This window comes from Triticum aestivum, chromosome 1A (genome assembly GCF_018294505.1).
Source record: "Triticum aestivum cultivar Chinese Spring chromosome 1A, IWGSC CS RefSeq v2.1, whole genome shotgun sequence".
Taxonomy (NCBI): Eukaryota; Viridiplantae; Streptophyta; class Magnoliopsida; order Poales; family Poaceae; genus Triticum; species Triticum aestivum.
The window spans coordinates 543,878,513-543,903,467 of NC_057794.1; the positions used below are offsets into that span (position 1 = coordinate 543,878,513).

General features: G+C 44.2%; 1 protein-coding gene across 1 annotated transcript; it reads left to right on the forward strand.

The window, feature by feature from the left end:
* Nucleotides 1-3,728: 3,728 nt before the first annotated feature.
* Nucleotides 3,729-10,479, forward strand: LOC123065133 (SWR1-complex protein 4). Its single transcript, XM_044488493.1, has 16 exons — nucleotides 3,729-4,008; nucleotides 4,092-4,187; nucleotides 5,048-5,113; nucleotides 5,210-5,269; nucleotides 5,363-5,419; nucleotides 5,979-6,108; nucleotides 6,719-6,786; nucleotides 6,885-6,977; nucleotides 7,081-7,128; nucleotides 7,433-7,582; nucleotides 8,095-8,205; nucleotides 8,328-8,423; nucleotides 8,617-8,688; nucleotides 9,118-9,172; nucleotides 9,277-9,311; nucleotides 10,122-10,479. The coding sequence occupies exons 1-16, from the start codon at nucleotides 3,895-3,897 to the stop codon at nucleotides 10,194-10,196; spliced, it is 1,326 nt and encodes a 441-aa protein (XP_044344428.1). The 5' UTR covers nucleotides 3,729-3,894; the 3' UTR covers nucleotides 10,197-10,479.
* Nucleotides 10,480-24,955: the final 14,476 nt, after the last annotated feature.

Consider the following 24,955-nt stretch of genomic DNA (forward strand, 5'->3'; position numbering starts at 1 on the left):
ATAGGTCCTGCTCCGAAGAGTGCTCCAGAGTACCTGTCTGAGGAGCAGTGCCCCCCTGTTAATCTACCAGGCAAGCAAACCCCCTTGTTCATTCCGATACAATCCTACTCTCGCTCCTGCTCTCAGGTATTGCATTAGGACAACAATGTTTCAACTGCTACTTTGTGTTGCGGTAGTTGAACCCATTCCTCTGCATGACCTGTCAATTCCATGGTAACTAGTTGAAACCCACTAGCATGTGTAGGAGTTGATTGAAGCCATTGTTGTGTTCCTACCATGCCATGCTTGCTATTGCTTAGAGTGTGTCAGGTCTAATTCATTGGGAATGAATTGGAGTGCAGTGTTCTATGTTCTGATGCTGAGAGTGAAGTGTGTGAACATGATTTGGTAAAGGTAGCGGTGAGAGGCCATGTAGGAGTACATGGTGGGTTGTCTCACTAGAACCATCCTTAAGCACTGAGTTCTATGTATGTTGTCCAATGACTCGATACTACCACACATTGGGTTCCGGTAACTCGACCCCTCTCGACTTATTAACCAACTTGATCTCTGTCCAGGAAGCGCAACTAGTTTCTGGTGTTTGTAGGTAGTGTTAGTAGTCTACCAAGTGGCATCCGGCCAGGTAGGCTTGGGACAGACTAGGCACAGTGGCACGGTGTACCAAGTGGCACCCGGATGGTGGGCTTGGGAACCCTCCTCACATCGTTTTGGGCCGTGAGCGACACCCCGGCCGGATCTCCTTGCGGATGGAACCTGAATAGGCGATGAACCTGGATGAGAGACTTGTGTGGTTAGTCAGGTCGTGGCCGACACCCTCGCTGGGCTTCCACTTGAAGGTTGCCGAGTACACGTCGTGTAAATGGCGATAAGTGGTGAGAGCGTGTGTGAAGAAGTACACCCCTGCAGGGTTTTCATGATCTATTCGAATAGCCGGGTCCGCGGTTATGGACTTCTTGGATGCTTACGTGGTACATAGACAACTTGAAATGGATACTCTAAAATGCTCAAGACAAGTGTGAGTGCTATGGATGGCCTTCTCGTAAGGAGACGGGAATGAATCCATAGTAGTGTATTGATGTGGTGATTAGTGGACTCGTGTGCGCTTTCTTACCTCAAAGGACTTACTCATAGTCGTAGAATAGGATAGCCACTGAGTCAAAGCTGGCTTGCTGCAACTGAACCCCACATTGCCTCCTCGATACTAATGCATGTATGATAGGATCTGATGTAAGTCTTGCTGAGTACCTTTGTACTCACGTTTGCTTTATTTATGTTTTGCAGATGAGACTTCTGTCTCACTAGTAGTTCCGCTTGGACTTCGACGAGTAGCTTGTTATCCCAGCTACGATCTTGTACCCTTGAGAGGGACTTGTAGATAGTCAGGCTGCTCAGCCTTTTTCTTTTGTAGTCGTCTGTACTCAGACATGTAATGCTTTCGTTGCTTGTATGCTCTGAATGATGGGTCATGAGACCCCTATTTGAATTAAATGCTATGTGGCTCTTATGGGCCTTTATCTATATGAGTTTGCGTTATGTTGTGATGCCATGTTGTACATCACATACTTGCATGTTATGCGTACGTGTAACGTGTATTGTTATGTGTGGGATCCGGCAACCTAGTTGTCTATCATTGGTAGCCTCTCTTATGGGGAAATGTAGTCTAGTGCTTCCACCGAGCCATGGTAGTCCGCTACAGCCATGTTTACTGGAGTCCTGCTAGCCCAACACTACTGCTCCGGAACACTTAGACTGACCGGCATGTGATTCACATCGTTCCTATGTCTGTCCCTTCGAAGAAATGTCACGCGGTGACATCCGGAGTCCTGCCTAGCTTGCTACGGCCCGGGTTCCCAGAGTCCTGTTAGCCCAGTTGCTACATCCCGTATTCACACGCTGCTGACCGACATGCTCGATGTTGTTTCTTGTATGCATGTCCCCGTAAGTCAGTGCCACTTTGGGTTCACGACTAGTCATGTCGGCCCGGGTTCTCTGTCATATGGTTGCTAGCGATACTATCATATACGTGAGCCAAAAGACGCAAACGGTCCCGGGTCATGGTAAGGCAACACCCGTGGGAATACCGTGCGCGAGGCCGCAAAGTGATATGAGGTGTCACATGCTAGATCGGTGTGATTTAGAATCGGGGTCCTGACACTTCAATTGGGCTGAAATTTTAACACGATTTGTATCCGGATATTGGCTTTCTTGCGGCGAAAGAAGGGCACCAACCGCCTTACGAGGTGGCCACGAGGGTGGGCGCGCCCCTGCCTCGTGCCCCCCTCGGGTGTCTCGTGTTGATTCTTCTTCCCCAAAATCATATATATTTCAAAAAAATCTTCGTAAGTTTTTATCCCGTTTGGACTTTGTTTGATATGGATTTTCTGCGAAACAAAAAACATGCAACAAACAGGAACTGGCACTGGGCACTGGATCAATATGTTAGTCCAAAAATAGTATAAAAAATTGCCAAAAATATATGAAGGTCGTATAATATTGACATGGAATAATCAAAAATTATAGATATGACGGAGACGTATCAGGTGGCGAGGTTAGGATTTCTCGTCATGCATGCATAACAACGTGTTTCGGTTTCACGGATTGATTCAAAGGCTAAACAATGACAACTGCAATTCCGGGGCGTTGATCCTTAGATGCACGTGCATGAAGACTTCTGCATTATCATGACAAGGTCAGTCCGACTCCGGTATAAACGACGTGCGGGTGACAATGGTAGTTCGATGGAACATGTACCTCATTGTAATAATTATTATATTGAATGTTTTTTTTCTAGTGAACCTCTTGTATCCTTGTGCGTTTTTTTTCTACTTATGATTACAGTCACGGAAAATGCTTGGCATCACTCGACTGAGAATGTCACATGCGTCCATCGTCTCTGTGGCCGTCATATCTGATTTTGATCGGACGGCTCGGGCGAAACCTCTTCCATAATCTATGTTTGCAACTGGTCCATTGTTGTAATCATTTCCAACGCAACAGTTGGTGTGTTGCATATTGACAAAGGGGAGGCAGTGGCGACACCATGGCTTTGGGAGCTTGGGGACGACATCATTGTCGAGTCGAAGGACAACACTGACTCGAGAGGAAGTTGCGGTGGAGGAGAGGAAATGAGATCAGGCAGCGAAACAGACTTGTCGTCGTTGGCAGACGACGGTTGAAGCTAGGCGACGCGGACGGTCGAGATGGCGGCGCCTAAGCGGGTGCTCGGCTGCTGCTTCAACGACGTCTAGCAGAAGGGCATGAAGAAGCAGAGCGAGGCGACCTCGGGGAGTGTGTCACGCCACTAATACTCATCGACGTAGGTGACGACGGCAAGAGCGAAGATGGGGTTTTTTTGGCAACAAGAGGCATATGCTACAATTGTGTGAACCCCAAATGCTTTACGCATTAAGGATCATGTTGCAACTGCAACAAGGATCTCGTTACAATGAAGATCGCATGATGAGCAATATCGCCTCACCACCTACGGATCTTTATGGTGATTTTTTTTTGTTGACAAGATTAGGGTCCTTTTTGCAAAGAAGAATACTCGATCCGTGATTACAGTTTACGTTCGTCTATTTTCCCTTCTAAAAATTAATTTCCCAACAAACTTATTATATATATATATATAAATCATTTCTCAACGATCAATCATTTTCCGACAAGCAAGGGTCGGGAAGTGATCTCCTGGCTCCTGGGCCAGATCCGGACAGCTTCGCCTACCGGGTCTGGATTGAGTTTTTTTCGGCCCGCTAACCACTGTCTTCCCCAACCCGGGATCCGTTTCCCCTCGCGAGAGCTCGAGACAGCCCCCCATGTCGCGGTAGGAGGACTGTCCGAACCCTAACCCTAGCTCCATCCACCGGCGTCCCCGTCCTCCTCCGGCCATCCCCCATGGACGCGAAGGACATCCTCGGGCTTCAGAAGACCTCCTTCCCGTCCGCCCAGGAGAAGAAGCCGCGGGCGCCCAAGGAGCCGCAGCGCAAGCCCGATGGCGTCTCGCGCGAGGTACCGCCCTTCGTCACCCTCCCCGCTCTCCGCCGCGCGTTTGGTTGTTTCTCCCGGTGCTAATGCCTGTTGCGGGGATCTAGGTGTACGCGCTCACCGGAGGGGTCGGAATGGCGCCGCTCATGCCGACCATCGAGGCCTCGCACCTGAAGCGCCGGCCTGTTGTTGAGAAGGAGAAGGTGGGCGAGCAGCTCTTCGGGCTTCAGTTACCTATTGAAAAATCTGGTTACTGCTGTAGCATTTGAACTGAGATTTCCATACATTACTGTTTGTGCATTTGAGAAATTTGGAATCCAGAGTGTGTCATTACCTGCGGAGTTGAACTAGGAGTACATGCGAAATGTTAACTGATTCAATGTACAATTAATTGCTGTTTTGAGTCGTCGGTCAAACCAGCACTTTGTTATCGGACTATATTGCATCGGGTGCATTGTATCATCTGGATAGTCGCTGGCAAAGGCTTTTCGTGCGACCCAATCGTAGAACATAATGCATATGACATGCGCCACCACTTAATGAAGCATTTTGATCTCAAACTGGATATTTCTTTTGTAATTACTCTATGAACCACAGTCTGACTTCTGTTTTTGTAGAACTGCCGACCTTCTGTGTTGCTTTCATCTCTGCTAGTGATCTGAATTTGTGCAGTTAGTGTTATTAAATAGTTGTGTAAGGGTAAGTCCAGTATCATGTATCAGGATAATTCAACTTGTGTTGAACTTCATGCCATAGAATGCACAACATGACTAGTCTTATATGATGTCCTTTCTTATTTTAGCTTAGAATTTGGTTTTCTGTTGATTGTTCCTTTAATTCAGATCATTAAAATGTTATGTGCTCTGGTCAGCAACTTTATATCGTTATCACTGCATGGGACACTAGTTTCCGCAAACCTAGTTCTAATGATACTATTGGCTTTATGCATAACATGAATTCCAAGCATGAAGTGTCCAGTTTGTCACTTGTATCTGTAGAATGCTGTTGGGACCAATGGACTGCTGTATGTGGTTTAACTTGAGAATATCAATTACTTGCGCAGGTAGCATGGCAATGGCTACCTTTCACGTCATCTGCACGAACTGACAATCTGCAACTTTACCACTGGGTCTGTCTCTGATGCTTCACTAATGTTGTGTACATCTTAAAACATTTAGTATGACCAACTTGCGGACTCGCAGTATTTCTGACCCTTTTGTTTCAGGTTAGAGTTGTAAATAATGTTCCACCAACTGGTGATTATGACTTCGCAAAATATAACACGGTGAGTATATTGTGTTAGTTACATCATGAAGCAAGACATGTTCTCTTGCAATATTGTGGGCTTACTTCTTTTTTTTGTCGCTTTCTTTTGCAGAAGGTGGATGTTCTTAAATACACCGATGAGGAGTATGAGAAATATTTAACTGAACCTGTAGGTACTGTTTACTGTAAAATTATGTAAGCTCGGTTGTTAATTCTCACTTTATTTTTACAATCGGAACATTGTGCTGATTTGCGCCAAGCTTTTAGTGCCACTTAATGTTTATAAACAATTATTGCCACTACGAGATGTAATTCTGTTTAGTTCAAAGATTTGAAACAACTTAAAACTTTTCTATTTGCCGTTGAAACTTTTGTGGTCAGCTATTTGAAGGTGCCAGTAAACAAGTCTTAATTGGTGGGACATGGCCTCTTTGTGCTTATTAGTTCTACCTTATAATATCTTTTGAGCTCTTGGATGGAACAATCAGAGTGTTGGGCAGCTTTAAAATTGCTCAATTCTGTTTTGCCCTGACCTGTGTATGTCATTGAGTTATCAGTCTGTCTTAACATAACAATGTCAGGAGCACGTGTTACTGTTTATCCCTTTGCTGTCATTTCTGGCATAGACAAACCTTTTGATCATTTAGGGTGTTGCATTCAGTTTCCATAGTACGTTTTTGTTCATAATTTGTTGTTTTTAAGTAGAACGTTTGATGTGCTTGTTTCAGACATGGAGCAGAGAAGAAACAGACCAGCTATTTGAATTATGTCAGCGCTTTGACCTTCGTTTCATAGTAATAGCAGATAGGTTTCCAACTGCTCGCAGCGTGGAAGATCTAAAGAGCCGTTATTATTCAGGTACTTCTAAATTTGTACATCTTTATGTTCAGATAAAACACACCTGGCAAATGTCTCCCATTCCTACTTTAATGTTTATACATGCATGTTACATGCTCAAAAGCAAACAACACTGAGTTACTTAGGATTGTTCCATCTGTTTTGCCATTCAATATATGGAACAATTGAAGAACTAGTTGTCTAGTTTATATAATAGATCCTTTAAACAATATGCTATTGTAACTTCTGGCCTTTTTCCGCTAAATTAGTGCATAAAGGTTGTTAATCATTCACCGGCATTTGGCCTGTTATGCATCCACACTCCTATGTGTGCATGTCTTTCTTTCTATGTACTACTCCCTCCATCCCAAAATAAGTCTCGCTGATTTAGTACAACTTTCTACTAAATTTGTTACCTAAACCAGCGGCACTTATTTTGGGACGGAGGGAGTATGTAACATTATTATGAGAGGTCAAGTGGTGTCATGACTTTTTATTTAGCATATATAACTACATGTAATTAATTAGTAAAGCTAGCATGTATGATCAGTCTAATTGTATCTCCAGTAATTCAATGTATGTATTGTTGTGAGTTTACTGTGATGTAGCTATTGTGTCTTCTTGATCACAGTTACTAGGGCCCTTCTAATTGCAAGAGCTCGATCATTCGATGAAGTTGCCGGAAACCCTCTTGTGAAGGTATAAGTTGATTCTCTTCCCTACCTAAAAGTAATTACATCAATGTTATGGTATAGATTCTGTTGTACCCACATATGTTCAATTGTGTTTCTTCTCAGGAAACCTTCAATGCTGCTCATGAGACCGAGAGAAAACGTGCATTGTCTGCACTCTTCTCCCAAACAAAACAGCAAGAACGAAAGGATGCCGAGGTTAGAAATCTCCTGCAATGATATTGTGATTATTTGATTTATGATGCCTGCCATCCTTAAGATTCTAAGTCACGTATGTGATACCCAACTGTTCCCTTTTCAGGTTTTAGCAGAAGCAAAACACATTATGGAATCTCGTGCTGCTAATAAAGTGAGTAAATCAGTACATTGGATTCCATATTTCTTATTGTTAAAGTAATCTTAACTCTTAAGCAAGAACATTTGAATGTTAACTTGTAGGATATTTTCAGTGTATAAAATCACTAATGGCAAATCTTTCAGATATTCATAATTTCGTCAAGCAAGTGGCATTTTAACCTTTTGATATTCCAGGTCGTGTGGAAGTGTGGACGTGATATCATTGCTTATTGACTAACCTTGATATTTTGTGATAGTTAATTCTTGAGATTAGGTTGTTTGCTCTGTCTGGTTAATGGTTCAAGATCTGTATGCAGAACGTGGAAGAAGCCGGAGCACCGACGAGCTTGCCTAATGCTGCGGTTCCTGCTGACGGTGTATCTCCCTTGAGCAACAATCTTCCATCTTCAGCTGCTACACATCCAGCTGCAGCAGCGAATACCTCCATACCTGATACACTGCGGATGGTAACTCTGAAACTTTCAGTTGCTTAAGCAGTTTCTTTTAAGTTGTATATTTAGCTGTTGCGCTGACATTTGTAGTTGCACTTGGTATCTTCTTTAATTTCAAATTATGTTTTCTTATGTCTTGCTTCTATCTTGCTGGATTTGTGGGATCTAAGTGATCTCTAATTGTGTTTTCTGGTCATTACATTAAAAAATGTATGCCCGCTTTCATAGTTGAGCCTTGTTTGTTGCAAGGGAAAGTGCTGTTCTTTCACTGTGTAAACACATCACAAGTACAACCCTGTCCGGAATTAACTGTCGCTGAAATGAGTGTATCTAGACATGTTTTAGTGTGTAGATACACTCATTTCAGCAACAGTTAATTCCGGACGGAGGGAGTAGTTTAGGTTAACTATGTCAAGTTGTCTTGTTATCTTGTTGAATGAAGGCGTCTATTGACCAAATGAAGAATGATATCTATCTGCATACTTTTCTTTTTAGATGAATTTGACTAACTTTACCTACTCTTTCAGCTTAAAGTGTATTTGAGAACCCATGCACTTGATCAAATGGTTCAAGCAGTAACTGCTTCAGCTGGCATTAGAATGATTAAAAGGGTGGATCAAACTCTACAAGATCTTGGGGTTTGTTTTCTTGACACCAGCCTGCTCTTGACATGCACCAATACATTAGGTTTCAATTGTGTTTTAGGTCTAATTACCAAGTTTTGCAACGAACTTATGCTGCGACTGTAACCTTTTTGTAGGTAAATTTGAAGCCTAAGGTCCCAACAAAAGCAGTTTGTGCCGAACATCTTGAGTTACGGAACGAGATACTCACACTGCTTAACATACAGAAGCAGGTAAGCTCCCAGATGCTTTAGACATTTTACATCGAAACGTATCTATCCTTCATCTATGTACTGATTTTTTGGAAGTGCCTGTTTAAAACACTATTAAAAGAAAGGAGAAAAATGGCAACATCTGGCAGCGTATTTATGTGGTTAAGTACCCTCCTTTCAACTAACAATTTGTTTTCTTCTGCATCTTCTGTAGCTACAAAATAAAGAGGCTGAAGTTTTAGCAAACAGAGAAAGTTCATTCACAGAGGCACCGACCACACCTAAGGTACATGCAGAATGGGTAACTACCCTTTTTTCTCTCTGTTTCTGTGTGGAAGACATCTGATGTGATAAAGCATCTGTATTAAATTCCAGAAAAGAAGTACCATGACAAGCTTTTTATAACTGCAAAAGGCAACTCGTGAATAGAAGTACTGATCTTATAGGCCTTACTAAATTCTTAACAAAGCGATGCAAAGCGATACCAACAGAAGTTTAATTATAGAATATCCAAAGATTAAGATGTGTGTGATAATCCATCATATATATTAACTACTGTGTAGGTACCATGTAGCTAGTGGAAAGTTCTGGCAGACACAGAAGGGGAATTCTTATCATTTCTTTAATAATTGTGCTTCCAGTGCCAAATACCAATGCCCTGCCAAACATTAATTGCTTTTAGTTAATAATAACATTTTGGTGTGTATTTTTGCAGCGTTCTAATAGAGATATTGATCGACCCTTTGTCCCTGATATGGCTGGGTTTGGAGGTAATTTAAGGCAGACCATTTCATCTTACATTCTTGATTCTTCTTTTCTCTTGGAACTGATGACGGGTTATACTTCTCTGTAAATATTTTGCATGTTACTTCAGGTGAGAGAGCAGTCAAACGGGATCACAAGAGGAAGGTTTGTTTTTTCTTTTGTTTTCTCCTTGATGTTAATACTTTGTTTTAGTTTTTTTCTTTGGTACTACCTCCGTCCTAGTTTATTAGTCCTCGTTGTATTTTTGTGTCAAATTTTGATCATAGATTTAACTAACAAAATGTTCATGCATGTCACCAAAAATTATATCATTGAAAACTATATTAAATATGAATTCAACGATATATTTTTTGTTGACATGCATTAACATTTTATTAGTTAAATCTTTGGTCAAACTTTAGCACAAATTACAAAGGGGGCCAATAAACCAGGACGGAGGTAGTATGTGGTATATGTCTTCTTTGATGCAGCGTGAATCTTCAGCGTCTCGACTTTGTACACAAGTGGGAAAGATCTAGTCTGAGCGTATACAGTAACTTCAATGATGGTGCTGTAGTTTTGTTTTACTATAGTTACGTGCAAGGCTTGGTAGGACGCATAGGCAGGTAGTAATATCTTGAATTGGCTTTATCAGAACCTGCTGGTACACAAAATGAAGTGAATAAGTATGTTAGGTCTTCCATTATTAAGGTGGAGGACATAACTTAGTTTTGATAATCATTTTGTTTGCAATCAATAATCAGTGTTGAATTTTTACAATGTTGCATCCCTGGTGCACTTCCGGGTTCCTTTGAGTATCTACATTTTGATCAATCCAGATTTCAGTAGGAAACGAGGGACCTCATCTTTTTTTTGTGTCTATAAAGATTTCTATGTTAGGTGGCTTCAGTTTGCCCCTTACATCTGACATTTGTCATCCGTGACTGATAAAAATCGTCCATTCGTTCTTGCTAGACCACTGGAAGATTTGATGGACCCCCCTCGCCAACCCAGGGCAAGAGGCCTCGGAAGATGAAGGCGTCCGATTGATAATCTGACACAGCATAAAACATCGGGATGTAGCCAAACAACCAGAGCCGGCCCTGGGCCAGGGCAAGAAGGACGATGGCCAAGGAAATTAGGACCAGTCTTTTGTACACTAGGTTAGCCGTGCACCACCTGTTTTGTAAAATGGAATTGATGGTGGTTTTAACCTTGTTGTTGGTTGTGGAAATGAACTCTGTTTTGTGCAAAGCAATGTGCATGACGATTCAGAGCAGAGCAAGAGTTTGAACTTGATTCCAGAAATACTGTGGACACCCATATTATCGAATTCGGTGAGTTCAAAGTTGCTCCTCGCCATGGACATGATGCCCGTAGTGCAAAGATAAGATTTTGAACTTCTTCAAATAACAAAGTTCTGTGGAAGTCGTGCATATGAGCATTGAGATCCACCCAACAGGCTCAAAGTTACTCACGTGGACAATGACCATGATTTTTTGGGGGAAGTTTATAGTCTGAACGTGAAGGTTGAGCATCTAAATACTGAAATTTCACCAAAGCCTACATGGGACGTACTAGTACAGTTTAGGCTGCTGATAAGCTCAAAGTTGTTTCTTGACATGGTTCAAATTATAAATAGAGAAAATTCTTAGAATGTATAACTTGCATTTCCATGACACGCAAACACAAACATTGGAATTATAGTCTTTTAGAAACCAACTCAACTTAGACAAACGAGGTGTGAACAGACTTTATCTTTCGCTTATAATGGAAAAATGTCGTGGTTAGCCAAATCTTAGATTTGATGCGATCAGAGTATAGACGTACAAAAAAGACATTGCAAAAAAAAAATCTAAACTATGTCAGAAAACACTACTGCCAGAAACACTATCCAATAACACTCTGCCCTATATTGATCTCCATTATATGCATATATGAAATGTCCATCAGCCCAACAGAACTTTGACAATGGTTACACCAACTGTTATGCAAGAACTTTAGATATTGGTTAATAATGAATAGAAGTTGGGACTTGCTCAATTGGAATGTTAGAGGTACTAGTAAAACGCCCGTGCGTTGCTATGGGCTATATACTGTATATAAATGAATCAGACAAATTATTGATATTGAAGCTTATTTCTCTCTCATACACCAACCTCAAGGTCGACGGCAGGTTCCCGCGATCTAGTGTAACATAAACATAGCCATATTGGAGGGCTGTACTGTATATAATAAAGGGGATTTGTTTTCACTGTATGTATGATACACTTTATGATACACTGTATGAAAAATGTAACAATGCGACAGTCCAGGCTCCCACAAATCCAGACCATATTGGAGAGAAAAATGTCTAAACTATGAACCCTGTTATCTCCAACACGCATACCCAACATAAAAACTCCACCCCATGACACACCCTTATATTTTCCTGTCGGACCCTCCCCTTCCGCTTGGTTTTCGCCGTAGTGAGACATTTCTCGCTGGAGCCCTCTCCTTTAAAACGGGATGACGCCCACCTTACCTTCGTCATCGCGGCCTCTCTCCTTCACACCATACTTCCCCACGGAGGGATTGCATTTAGACGTCGAAAAAAATCGATGGCGAGGGAGTCATGGAGGAGGGGTAGAGAACGAACCGATGAAAGCCAAAAAAACCTGCGTACGATGTTCGCTCCGCCTGGGTCACAGAGGAGTCCCCCTGGTAGAGGAGTTTGGGGAGAAGAGGACGGCGACGCAAGGACACGTCGGGAGGATCGCAAGGAAGGCACGCTGGTAGAGGAGATCAGGGAGAAGAGGACGACATCGCGAGGACGTCGGGATTATCGCGAGGAGGGCAGGCGATGGATTGCGTTCACATACACATTAATGGGCCAGCCCAATACTGTGATGTGATGATGTCAAAGGTGGGCGAAAGATAGGAGTGGTGGGATGAGGTGGAGTGAGGCGAGACTACCAACTAAGGCATTAGTAGTATAGATTACTGAGAGTTGGTATAACATACATAATCCTTATGGAAAATGTTAGGCTGAATCTTTGAGTAAGTGAATCTGTCTTGTAAACTCCATTGTAGACCATGTATACACATAATTCTCCAGAAGAACTGGTGCGGATTATTTGAAGGAGCTTGATATCCCATAGGCCACAGTCCTCGTGTAGTCTTGGATTGAAAGATATAGGTATGTGTTCCAGTTAGCTTGGAATGAAATAGATAATTAAATGGAAAAGTGAAGAACTGAAATGAGGTAGAACTTCCAGTAGGGTCACATTTCATTACTCAGACTAACCAAAAGTTTCAGAACCGAGTTCTTGGAGCTCTTTGTCTTTGAGGTCATCATTCTTTATAATCTAAAACGTGAACATTTGATTGGTAAAGAACATTACGTATTAAATATGACATGTTATAGCAAGCCTAATATCAGGACCACCTCTCATGGGTATAATCAACTCCCTAAAGCCTCTTTTTTTATCAGAAGCATAATGCACATCACTTACCGAGGAAGATTTTAGCCTCTTCAACATAACAATCGGCATCCCTTGTCAAAGCTCACACCAAAATAACTGCACGTGTAATCATTCTACCCTTTGATTGATAGACTGAAAATAAGTACACAAAAGATAGGAGCTACTCACATTCAAACTTCTGCCACAAGCTCGTTGATGGTCATGCCCGTTCAACATGTTCACACATAGTGCGTCAAAAAATAATATTCCTCCAACCAGCCCATACAGAATGCCACAAATTGGCATGATAAAACAAATCCAGATTGCATTATTCATTGAAATGATAAAACATGAAAACATCTCAAACCAATATGTATGTAGAACCTGAAATTATATCTTATGTATCAAAACATCTATACAACCCTCCAAAAAGCGAAGGAGGACCATACATAATACAATACTCCTTTCCAGCGCTTTACGTCGCCCGCCTTCCAATGCATTCCTTGTCATCTCCATGGCCTACAGGAGGCGCTTCACCTACATCAGGATTTCGAGATAGGAATCCCTTCTTCACCTACAACAAAATTTCGAGATCCCAACACTATCATGCTAATACAAAGATCCATGAGAAGTGTGAATGCACCAACGTCTCCGGGTATGCATGGACCATACGGGTAACTGATTTGGGAAACGTAGGCGGCGATGCTGGCATGGCCGACGGCACATGATGCATCTATAGTGAGACCGGTGGCGGCCAGTAGCACCGTGGCGGCCCAATTCGATAAGCCCGACGGTCGAGTACCTGGAAGGCCAGTAGCCCATTCCCATGACGTTGGCAAAGTAGCTCGGGATGGCAGCGGCGGATCACTGGTTCACCCGTGTCAGTGACCTCGAGGCGCCGTTGGCGCGAAGGGGAGCATGTTTCCACTGTCGCAGATCTCCCATGCGACATCAATGGTCGATAGCATCGGTCTCTCTCGATGGACCGGATCTTCCCTGTCGCGGTATTCGGAGGAGACGACGTAGGCAGTGCCAAACAGCGGAGGGAGAGGCTTGACCTGGCAGGTTCTTGAGCGGTTTGATAGTTATTTTTTTTTCAAGGATAGTTGAATGTCCTTGCGTTGCTATGGGACATCCAAGATATATATATTGATCAATAACCAGAAGGTTATTAATTCTACTTCACAAACTTCGACAATGCATGCACATTTTAATCTTCGATCAAAAAACAAAGGTAACAAACTCCTATAACAGTGGATAAAATACAAGAAATCAGTCTAACTGAAAATACCACGTCTACCTTAGAACGTCTATAATATCAATTAAGAAGTCTGCTACAAAACTTACTAACAAGTGGAAAAGGGGCAGCTAGTATCTCTCCAACAAACAAAATCATACCATACAAAATAGATTGCCTGCAGTCAATAAAACAGTACTAGGGCATCTGAACAAAGAAATACATAGGGAAAATGGAACATGTCGTTTTGAAGATTACATTAATCATGTCAATGTTAACCACAATACTGAAGGTAGGTCATAATGGCCACATGACCATCTGCACTGTACTGATAACGGAACTGCGTGTCTTCATTGCTATCATTATAGATTAACATATTTAATTGTTTCAGCACAAAGGTTCCATAATGTCAGGGTAAATTCAAGAATCTTCACACGCACTTAATAGACCATGTAATAGCATGTTGAAAACTACACAGGAAAAGCATGGTTCCGAGATACTTAAGTCTTGAGGTCAGTCCAGTCTTACCACGAAAATGAAAAGACCATATGATGTCTGGTGCAGCTCCCTATTCATCAGTAGAGAATCCTTCAATTTATTTACATGAAGATTCTTATTGGGCATGGCTGCATCAATCCGACTATATATATATCTGGATGATTGATTCCACACATGTGGAGCAGATATTGGAGATTATTAAGATTCTAGCTTATTCTAAACTTTATTTATTTTTATCCCAGTTCTAGACTTCTAATGTCTGTGAAATAAGAAAATCTTGACTGGAACACAAAATGGAAACAATAAGAAAAAGTTATCACCGGAGCAATGCAGTTAAGAGTTCCATATACCTTTCAGAAAGAAGTGACATATATTAGCATATTTTATCAGAACAATTCAATCTGCAAATTAGCAAACATGGACATTCCAGTGCATAGTAGTACGAAGAAAGGTGAAAAACAAGTGAACTGTGACACAATGTAACAGCTGAATCAACAAGGACATGTTAGAATGCGAACATATTGGAGATGAGAATTCCATTGACCTCTTGTTGGACTCTTCAAATCAGATCACTGATGGCGCTTCCAGCAGCGAGGCTTCCCCACGGCAAGGCATCTTTCTGGCTATTGTAGCTCTAGAGGATTATGCCATCAGTAGATAATCTACCATGACCTAAGGCTTCTCCATCCGGCCACGGCTGCAGCCGCGTCCACATCACCGTGGATGCTCCGCCATATCCGCCTGGACGAGCGCATGCTCTTCATCACCAACCTCTTGTTTAGCCACGATGCCACGGTGGCCACCAGGCGGCTTGAAGCCACAAACGACATGCTTGAGCACACATCGCGATGTTGGGGGCCACACCCGGCAGCGACACCATGCAACGCGTCATGGCAGCGTTCATGGAGGCGTTGGCGCGGTGCTAGCTCCCGGCATGGGCTGGCCTGTGCAGGGCACTGCTCCTACCCCGTGCGGCGCCCACGCCACCATCGCACCCTATACCATGCAATCAAATTGGCAGATAGAGTGCAAAAATAATGAAACAAAACTTACAGAAAGATGAACAATATGCAAGTGGCGACCTCAAAATACGAGGACTACTCGTTTTGAAGTTTCAAAAGAGTTGATCTCAGAAAACTTCAATTGAACGCAAGGCCGACTAGCAATGTACCCGGATCAGCAGCCAGATTTTTAGATGGTGTAGCTCGCTAATCTTCAAATCTAGTCCCCAAGAAGGAAATCAAGAGCAGATCATAAAGTTAATATACAGAGCTTTCAGAAATCACACATTCACCTACATCCAAAATGAATCCTCCACCTGCCAAAATCACATGCCTAGTTCTTATAGTGTCCCAAAGGCAGTATGTAAGGCAGTGGAATGGATGATCAAATCATAAAACACAATCTAGTATTTACCAGCGATTCAGTATCCTGCACGTCGGACTGGATCTTAGAGAGCCTCTGCTTCATCTTGTCTGCTTAGATCTCACCATGTAAGACGAAACCAACAACAATGAATAGAAATAGGCACGGGAAGAGAGGATGGCGATCTTGGCTAAGACCTCGGAGACGCAGAGTCGCAGTACTGGCGCTTGTAGCCCTGGAACACCTTACTGCTTATGATTGCTCCTCTTGATCGCCTTTCATGGCATGTATTAAAGATAAATGGTAGCTAACCATACCTGGCCGCTGCCACCACCGAGAGGAGGTTGAGTAGTCAGCCGTTTGCATAGGTGAAAGCTGCTATGTACGTCCTTGATCCATCGCCCGCTGTCCAAGATCGACCCATGCACTTGAGACAATACTGGGCGCGCATCGAAGCAAACTTCATGGCTATGTCCCGGGTCCACCGCCCCCTGTCCTGCTTGACCCATCCATAGGAATCAACACCGGACGCACCGGCTCGTCGTCGATGCCGACGAGCTGTTTCATTGTGAGGTCAAGCGGGACCGCGGAAGGCCGCACTAGTGCATGTGCTATGCGCTACTCGCTAGCGGCGTCAACTGGGAAGGGGCATCTAGGGTTTGAACAGGGAGGAGGAGACACGACTTGCGTGGATTTTTCGTTGCTTGCGTGCGTGGGTATGACGGTTTTGTTGGTTCTTTTGCCAGATCACATGGGGGTGGGACCACGTAATTAAGAAGAACGAATCACGTTTGGGGTGGAACGTACGCAGGGAAAACCAATAGCGCACGGGAGGGAGGCTCGACGAAGTAAGACGGGAAACGGAACACTGCGTTTCTTTTAGGTATTATTATTATTATTATTATTACTACTACTATTATTAGAGAATTAGAGATTAGAGATAGAGATTAGAGATTATTTGTTTCCTGAAAATCTATTATTTGTTTCCTAAAGCAAATTGCATTAATGAGAGAGATCTGTTGATTTGGCTAAGGTAGGAAAGAATCTATTATTTGTTTGCTAAAGCAAATTGCATTAATGGGAGAGATCCGTTGATTTGGCTAAGGTAGGAAAGAATCTATTATTTGTTTCCTAAAGAAAATTGCATTAATGAGAGAGATCCGTTGATTTGGCTAAGGTAGGAAAGAATCTATTATTTGTTTCCTAAAGCAAATTGCATTAATGGGAGAGATCCATTGATTTGGCTAAGGTAGGAAAGAATCTATTACTTGTTTCCTAAAGCAAATTGCATTAATGAGAGAGATTCGTTGATTTGGCCAAGGTAGGAAAGTTAGATCTGTGATCCTTTGTCATTAGGAAAGTGTTGAAAATAAACCGTACCAGACTACCAACTCCTCCATTAGGTTTTTTTGCTGGTTAATTTTTGTAGGTTTTTCTTTGCTGGATTGTCTTGGGTGCGATCGGAGGTTAGGCCCTGGAGTGTGTGGGGCGGGTGGGGGCTTTGGTACACGGTTTTTTCGGTTCGTGACGGCTCGGTGTGAGGTGGGACGAGGTACCAAAAAAACCATGGGAGGTGGGACGAAAAAAACCTGGAAGTGAGACTACCAACTGCTCCACTAGGAGTAGAGATTAATTCTCAGGAAAGATGGGATGACTTGAGACAGAAAATTAAGGAAAGTAATTGTAACAGTATATGCATTCAAGAAACCAAACGAGAACTGTTTGACATCTCGTGTCTAAGAAAATTCTCTCCATGGAGGTTCAACCAGATTGCTTATGCTCCATCCATTGGCAGCTCTAGGGTATTGTCACTATATGAAATGGCAATCTATTTAATGGCATTATCGTCAGTCAGAACTACTATCAACTTACAATCAAGCTAGTATGTGTGTTATCTGGTAATATTTTCTACGTCACTAATGTATATGGACCTTGCCAGAATGATGAAGAGCAGATTTTATTAACTGGTTGAATAATGTGGACACTACAACTATGGACCATTGGATGATCCTTGGTGATTTCAATCTAATTAGAAGCCCCGCTGACAGGAGCAGGCTTGATGGTGATTCAAACAACATGCTACTTCTCAATAGTGCCATTCAAGCACTTGATCTTGTGGAGATCCCTCTAAAGAGGAAAAGTTACACATGGAGAGGTATGCAAGACAACCCATTGTTGGAAAAACTTGTTTAGATATTTACTTATGTAAATTGGACTATTTCCCCCCAAATACTATTGCTCTCCCAATGGCCAGAATTACATCATACCACATCCCTATGCATTGATTAGTTCCTTTGGTGATCTAGAAATGAAGAAGAAAGGATTCTCGCCCTTTTCCCAAGAGGTGACCCTAAGTTATTGAACCCACGAGAGGACGGTGCCCTTTAAGCTAATGGCTCAAATAAGCTTTTGCTAGATAACTAAATTCCAGCTTTTGACTGGATCGTAAATCAAGCTGGCGCTAAAAACACTTATAGTGAAAATAGGCGTGGGTATGAGAACTTATGGTTACAACCATATATTTGTGTTGGGGTCATCCTGATCGTAATTTGTGCTCTGGAAGTCATCAATCAAGATGTGTTTGCTACTATCGAAGTGGGGGTGTGTCGGGACCCCGATTCCAAGTCACATCGATCTAGCCGGTAACACCTCATATCACTTTGCGGCCTCACGCACGGTATTCCCGCGGGTGTCGTCTTACCCTGGCCCGGGATCGTTTGCGCCTATTGGCTCACGTATATGATTGTGTCGTTAGCATCCATATGACAGAGAACCCGGGCCGACATGGCTAGTCGTGAACCCAAAGCGACACTAACCTATGGGGACAGGCATACATAATTCACATCGAGCATGTCGGTCAACAGCGTGTGAATCCGGGCTGTAGCACTGGCTACCAGGACTCCGGATGTCACCGCGTGACATTTCCCCGAAGGGACAGACACAGGAACAAAGTGAAACACATGTCGGCCAGTCGAGTGTCCTGAGTAGTAGTGCTGGGCTAGCAGGACTCCGGTGAACCGGGCTGTAGCGGACTACTATGGCTCAAGGAAGCACTAGACTACATTTCCCCATAGGTGAGGCTGCCAAGGATAAACAACTAGATTGTCGGATCCCACACATAGCAATACACGTCACACATACGCATCACATGCAAGTATGTGCTGTACAACATGGCATCACAACATAACGCAACTCATATAGATAAAGGCCCAGAAGAGCCACATAGCATTAATACAAACAGGGGTCACATGACCCACCATTTAGAGCATACAAGCAACGGAAGCATTACATGTCTGAGTACAGACAACTACAAAAGAAAAAGGCTAAGAAACCTGACTATCTACAAGTCCCTCCAAGGTACAAGATCGTAGCTGAGGTAACAAGCTACTCGTCGAAGTCCAAGCGGTACTACTAGTGATACAGATGTCTCACCTGCAAAACATAAATAAAGCAAACGTGAGTACAAAGGTACTCAGCAAGACTTACATCAGATCCTATCATACATGCATTTGTATCAAGAAGGTAATGTGGGGTTTAGTTGCAGCAAGCCAGCTTTGACTCAGTGGCTATCCTGTTCTACGACAATGAGAAACTTCTTTGAGATGAGGCAGCGCACACGAGTCCACTAATCACCATATCAAAACACTACTATGGATCCATCCTCGTCTCCTGACGAGAAGGCCATCCATAGCACTCACACTTGTCTTGAGCATTTTAGAGTATCCACCTTAAGTTGTCTATGTACCACGTAAGCATCCAAGAAGTCCATAACCGCGGACCCGACTATTCGAATAGATCATGTTAACCCTGCAGGGGTGTACTTCTTCACACACGCTCTCACCACTTATCACCATATACACATCATGTATCTCGGCAACCTTCAAGCGGAAGCCTGCCGAGGGTGTCGGCCATGACCTGACTAACCACACAAGACTCTAGTCCAGGTTTATCACCTATTCGGGTTCCATCCGCAAGGAGATCCGGCCGGGGTGTCGCTCACGGCCCCAAACGATATGTGCAGGGTTCCCAAGCCCACCTCGCCGGATGGATCTACGCTTGGTACACCGTGCCACTTGTGCCTAGTCTGTCCCAAGCCCACCTGGCCGGGTGCCACTTGGTAGACTACTAACACTACCTACAAACACCAGAAACTATTTGCGACTCCTAGACAGAGATCAAGTTGGCTAATAAGTCGAGAGGGCACTTAAGCATTCCAATGTGTGGTAGTAGCTAGTCATTGGACAACATACACGGAACTCAGTGCTTAAGGACGGTTCCAGTGAGACAACCCACCATGTACTCCTACATGGCCTCTCACCGCTACCTTTACCAAATCGTGTTCACACGCTTAACTCTCAGCACCAGAACATATCGTACCACTCCAATTCATTCCCGATGAATCAGACCTGACACAACTCTAAGCAATAGCAAGCATGGCATGGTAGGAACACCACATGGCTCAATCAACTTCTACACATGCTAGTGGGTTTCAACTATTTACTGTGGCAATGACAGGTCATGCAGAGGAATGGGTTCAACTACTGCAGCATAAAGTAGCAGTTGAATCGTTGTTGTCCTAATGCAATAAAAGAGAGCAGGAGCGAGAGAGTGGGATTGTATCGGAATGAACAAGGGGGGTTGCTTGCCTGGTAGATCAACAGGGGGGGCACTGCTTCACTGATAGGTACTCTCGAACACTTCCAGAGCAGGACCTATCGAGAAGGAACGGTGACAACAATCAATACACAAGCATATGCAACAATATGATGCATGAACATGGCATGAAGATGTGATGCTGTTTGAGCTAATGCAACTAGTATTCAAATTGAATGAAGTCCATTTGAACCAAGGGTTCAAATGCAACTCCAAATTAAGCTCTTATATATGCCATTTATATGTTTTCACCTATACAACAGGTATAAGTTGTTTTGTCATGCATGAAACTGGTACAAATGGAAAGATTGTATTTTTTGATAATTTTTCATATATAAATTATTTCAATCCGAGCTACGGTTGAATTTCTATGATTTTTTGAAGTTTGAATCATTTTCTGGAATTTCCTGATTAATCTTAAATCCAGAAAATGAATAACTGCATCAGCCTGACGTCAGCATGACGTCAGGGAGTCAACGGGTCGGTCCAGGTCAAACCTGACCAGTGGGACCCATATGTTAGTGTCTAAACTAACTAATCTAGTTTAGTTAGTGGCCTCGGGCCCACATGTCAGTATCATCAGCTAATTAAGTTTAATTAACATCTAACTAAAATTAGCAGGGGCCTGGCCCACTTGTCAATGTCACAGAGGGGGGGAGGGTTAATTGGCGGGGTTGACGCGGTCAAACCTGCCGGCGTTTAGCCGCCGGCGAGGCCGAACGCGGTGGAGGGCACGGGAATCGCCCTCCGGCGACCATTCGGGCGGCGGAGACCACGGGCGAGGAGCTGAGCCTCGTCCGCGTCATTTGGAGCAAGTGGGAGAGGCGGGGACGGCCGGAGCTTGCTGGGGCGGAGCTCGGGGCGGCGGCCGGAGCACGGGCTTCAAGCGAGAGCGGGCTGTGGGGCACGGGGTGGCCATCCGAGGGGCTCTGCGGCACCCTCGTGGCACCAGGAGCACGGTGACGTGCTCGGTTGCGGGCTGCGGTGGCCAGGGCGACGGCGGCGACATAGACGGCGGTGAGGAGCTACGGCCACGGCGGGGAAAGGGGCTACGCCGTGCAGGCGGCTAAACGGAGAGAGGGGAATGACGTAGAAGCTCACGGCGGTTTGGACGAAGCGGTCGGCGAGCTCGGGGACGCGTTGAAGACGACGGGGCGGCGAAGATGATCTCCGGCGACCGGAGATGAAGACGGCGGCGAGGCGGCTCTCCAGGGCCTCCCAAGGCGCGTGGCTTGACGGAGAGGTGGAGGATGACGTGGTGGAGCTTCTGGACTCGAAGAGAGGGCGAGGGGGAGGCGGTGGCCGCGGCAATGGCGTGCGGCAGCGACGGTGGTGCTCGGGCGGTCGCGCGGAAGAGAACCAGAGGAGGAGGGAGAGCGAGGGAGAGGGAGAGAGGTCGGGGCGGCGCGTGGCGTCGCACGGGGCATCCATACGACGAGGAGGAGAAGCAGGAGGTGGCGGGGAACGTGGCCCCGGCCGGACGCGTGGCCGCGCACACCGGCGCATGCCCCTGTCCTTCTGTCGTCGCCAGGAGGACGACGGTTGGCGGTTGGGCCAGTGGCCGCACCACTGGGCCGGCTGAGGCGCCAGATGGCTGTAGGTAAGCGCCAGGTAAGCGCCAGGTAAGCTTTCTGTTTTTGTTTCTTTCCTATTTTTCTGACATTTGTTTGGTTTAATAATAATACTAAACCATTTTATTTTATTATGCCAATTTTTGTAGGGGCTAGTGGTATTATTCCAGAGCTCCTCAACAAATGGCACAATTTTTGGACATATAATATATATATAACATTTATATATCCAAAGCAAATAATTACTGCATTGATTCCAAATGCCCAAAATAAATACTTATGAGCTCCTAAAAATATTGGTTTGATTTTCATCTCTGTCCAATATTTTTAGAGAACAACATGAACATTTTCTTGGACCTTTTTGGAGCAATTTTTATCTGGGTCATTTCCAGAAATGATTCTGAGGGTTTCACAAATCCCCATTTCAAATTTAAATGGAATTTAAACATGATGCACAAATGGCTAGGTGGTCTAGGTCATACCAGAACTAGGGATGTGACAACTCGCCCCCACTCGGAAGAATCTCGTCCCGAGATTCAGGAGTCAGCGGAAAGAAAGTGGGGTACTCAAGTCGAAGACGATCTTCACGCTCCCAAGTAGCTTCTCTCTCGGAATGATGAGACCACTGAACCTTGAGAAACTTGATATTATGACGTCGGGTGACACGCTCTGCTTGATCAAGTATGCAGACAGGGTACTCTCGATAAGTGAGGTTATCTTGGAGATCAAGCATTTCGTGGTCCACTCCGCGGATGGGATCCGAGAAGCAACGCCTGAGTTGAGAGACGTGGAAGACATCATGAACTCGAGAAAGATGTGGTGGTAGTTCCAACTGGTAGGCAACCTCTCCTCGTTTAGCGAGAATGAGAAAGGGACCAATGTAACGAGGAGCCAACTTGCCCTTGATACCAAAACGATGGGTACCCTTCAAAGGGGTAATCCGAAGGTAAGCTTTGTCGCCAATTTCATAAGCCACTTCCTTATGATGACGATCATACTGGATCTTTTGACGAGATTGGGCTGTTTTCAAATTCTCACGAATGATGCGAACTTGCTCTTCTGCCTCCTGGATCATATCCGGTCCAAAGAATTGTCTCTCACCGGTTTCTAACCAGTTCAAAGGTGTTCGACATCTTCGTCCATACAGAACCTCAAAAGGAGCTTTCTTGAGGCTGGACTGGTAGCTATTGTTATAAGCAAACTCGGCGAAGGGAAGACACTTCTCCCAATTCATATCGAAGGAGATAACACAAGCTCTAAGCATGTCTTCGAGAATTTGGTTGACCCTTTCCACATGACCACTTGATTGAGGGTGGAAAGCGGTACTGAAGGAAAGATGGGTGCCCATGGCAGTTTGGAAACTCTCCCAGAAGTGAGAAGTGAAAAGACTGCCACGGTCTGAATTGATCTCTAGTGGAACACCGTGAAGTGATACTATTCGAGAAATATATAAGTCAGCTAGCTGACTAGCAGTGATACTCTCTCGAACAGGTAGGAAGTGCGCCACTTTGGAGAGACGATCAATGACCACGAAGATATCATTATTCCCTCTCTTGGTCCTGGGAAAGCCGGTGATGAAGTCCATACCAACTTTATCCCATTTCCATTCAGGAATAGCTAAAGGCTGAAGAGTGCCAGCAGGCCTTTGATGCTCTGCCTTAACGCGGCGACAAACGTCACAATTAGCAATGAACTGAGCAATTTCTCTCTTCATCCTAGTCCACCAGAACCTCTGGCGTAGGTCTTGATACATCTTAGTACTACCGGGATGAATCGTGAGAGGGGATTCATGTGCCTCCTTAAGAATCAGTTGTCGCAGATGTTGGTTCTTGGGAATCACCAAGCGATTCTCAAAGAAAACAACACCTCTATCATCCATAGAGAAACATCCACCAACTCCCTTCTTAATGTTTCTCTTGATGCGGATAACACCCCTATCAAACTTCTAATCAGTAATGATCTGATCCTCAAGGGTAGGTTTCGCCACCAAGGTAGAAAGGAATCTGTGAGGAGCAATGTGAAGGTTAAGCTTACATAATTCCTCATGGAGAAGTGGTTGGCCCTGTTGCAACATGAGATTGTTGCAATAGGACTTACGACTTAGCGCATCAGCCATGACATTCCCCTTGCCTGGGGTGTAGGTAATTCCTAAGTCGTAATCTGAGATCAACTCCAACCAACGTCTTTGCCTAAGGTTCAAATCTGGTTGGGTGAAGATGTACTTGAGACTCTGGTGGTCGGTGTATATCTCGCAACGTTTACTGAGAAGGTAATGTCGCCAGGTCTTAAGCGCATAGACTATGGCTGCAAGCTCTAGATCATGTGTAGGATAATTCTCCTCATGTGGATGCAACTGTCGAGATGCATAGGCAATCACATAGCGATCTTGCATAAGGATGCAACCTAGTCCCTGTCGTGAGGCGTCGCAGTAGATAACAAAGTCTTTAGTGAAATCCGGTGGCACAAGTATGGGAGCAGAAGTCAGGCATCTTTTCAGTTCCTGAAAACTGTACTCACACTGTGGGGACCACTCAAACTTTTTATCTTTCTTGAGAAGTTCCGTGAGAGGTTTGGCCACTTTGGAGAAGTTCTCAACGAAGCGGCGACAATAACTGGCTAGGCCAAGGAAACTCCTAACTTGCTTAACCGTTTCAGGTGGAGTCCAATCAAGAACGGCTTGAACTCTTTCGGGATTGACAGCAATGCCCTTACCAGAGATTACGTGGCCGAGATAGGTCACTTCTGGCAACCAAAATTCGCACTTGGAGAACTTGGCCTAAAGGCAGTGTTCTCTGAGTTTTTCTAACACAAGTCTAAGATGTTCGGCATGCTCTTCCTCGTTCTTCGAGTAAATAAGGATATCATCAAGGTAAACCACGACGAACTTATCTAGGTACTCCATAAAGATCGAGTTCATCAAGCGGGAGAATCTAGCTGGAGCATTGGTTAGACCGAAGGACATGACGGTGTACTCGTACTGGCCATAACGAGTGACGAAAGACGTCTTAGGAATGTCCCCGTTTCTGATCTTGATTTGGTGGT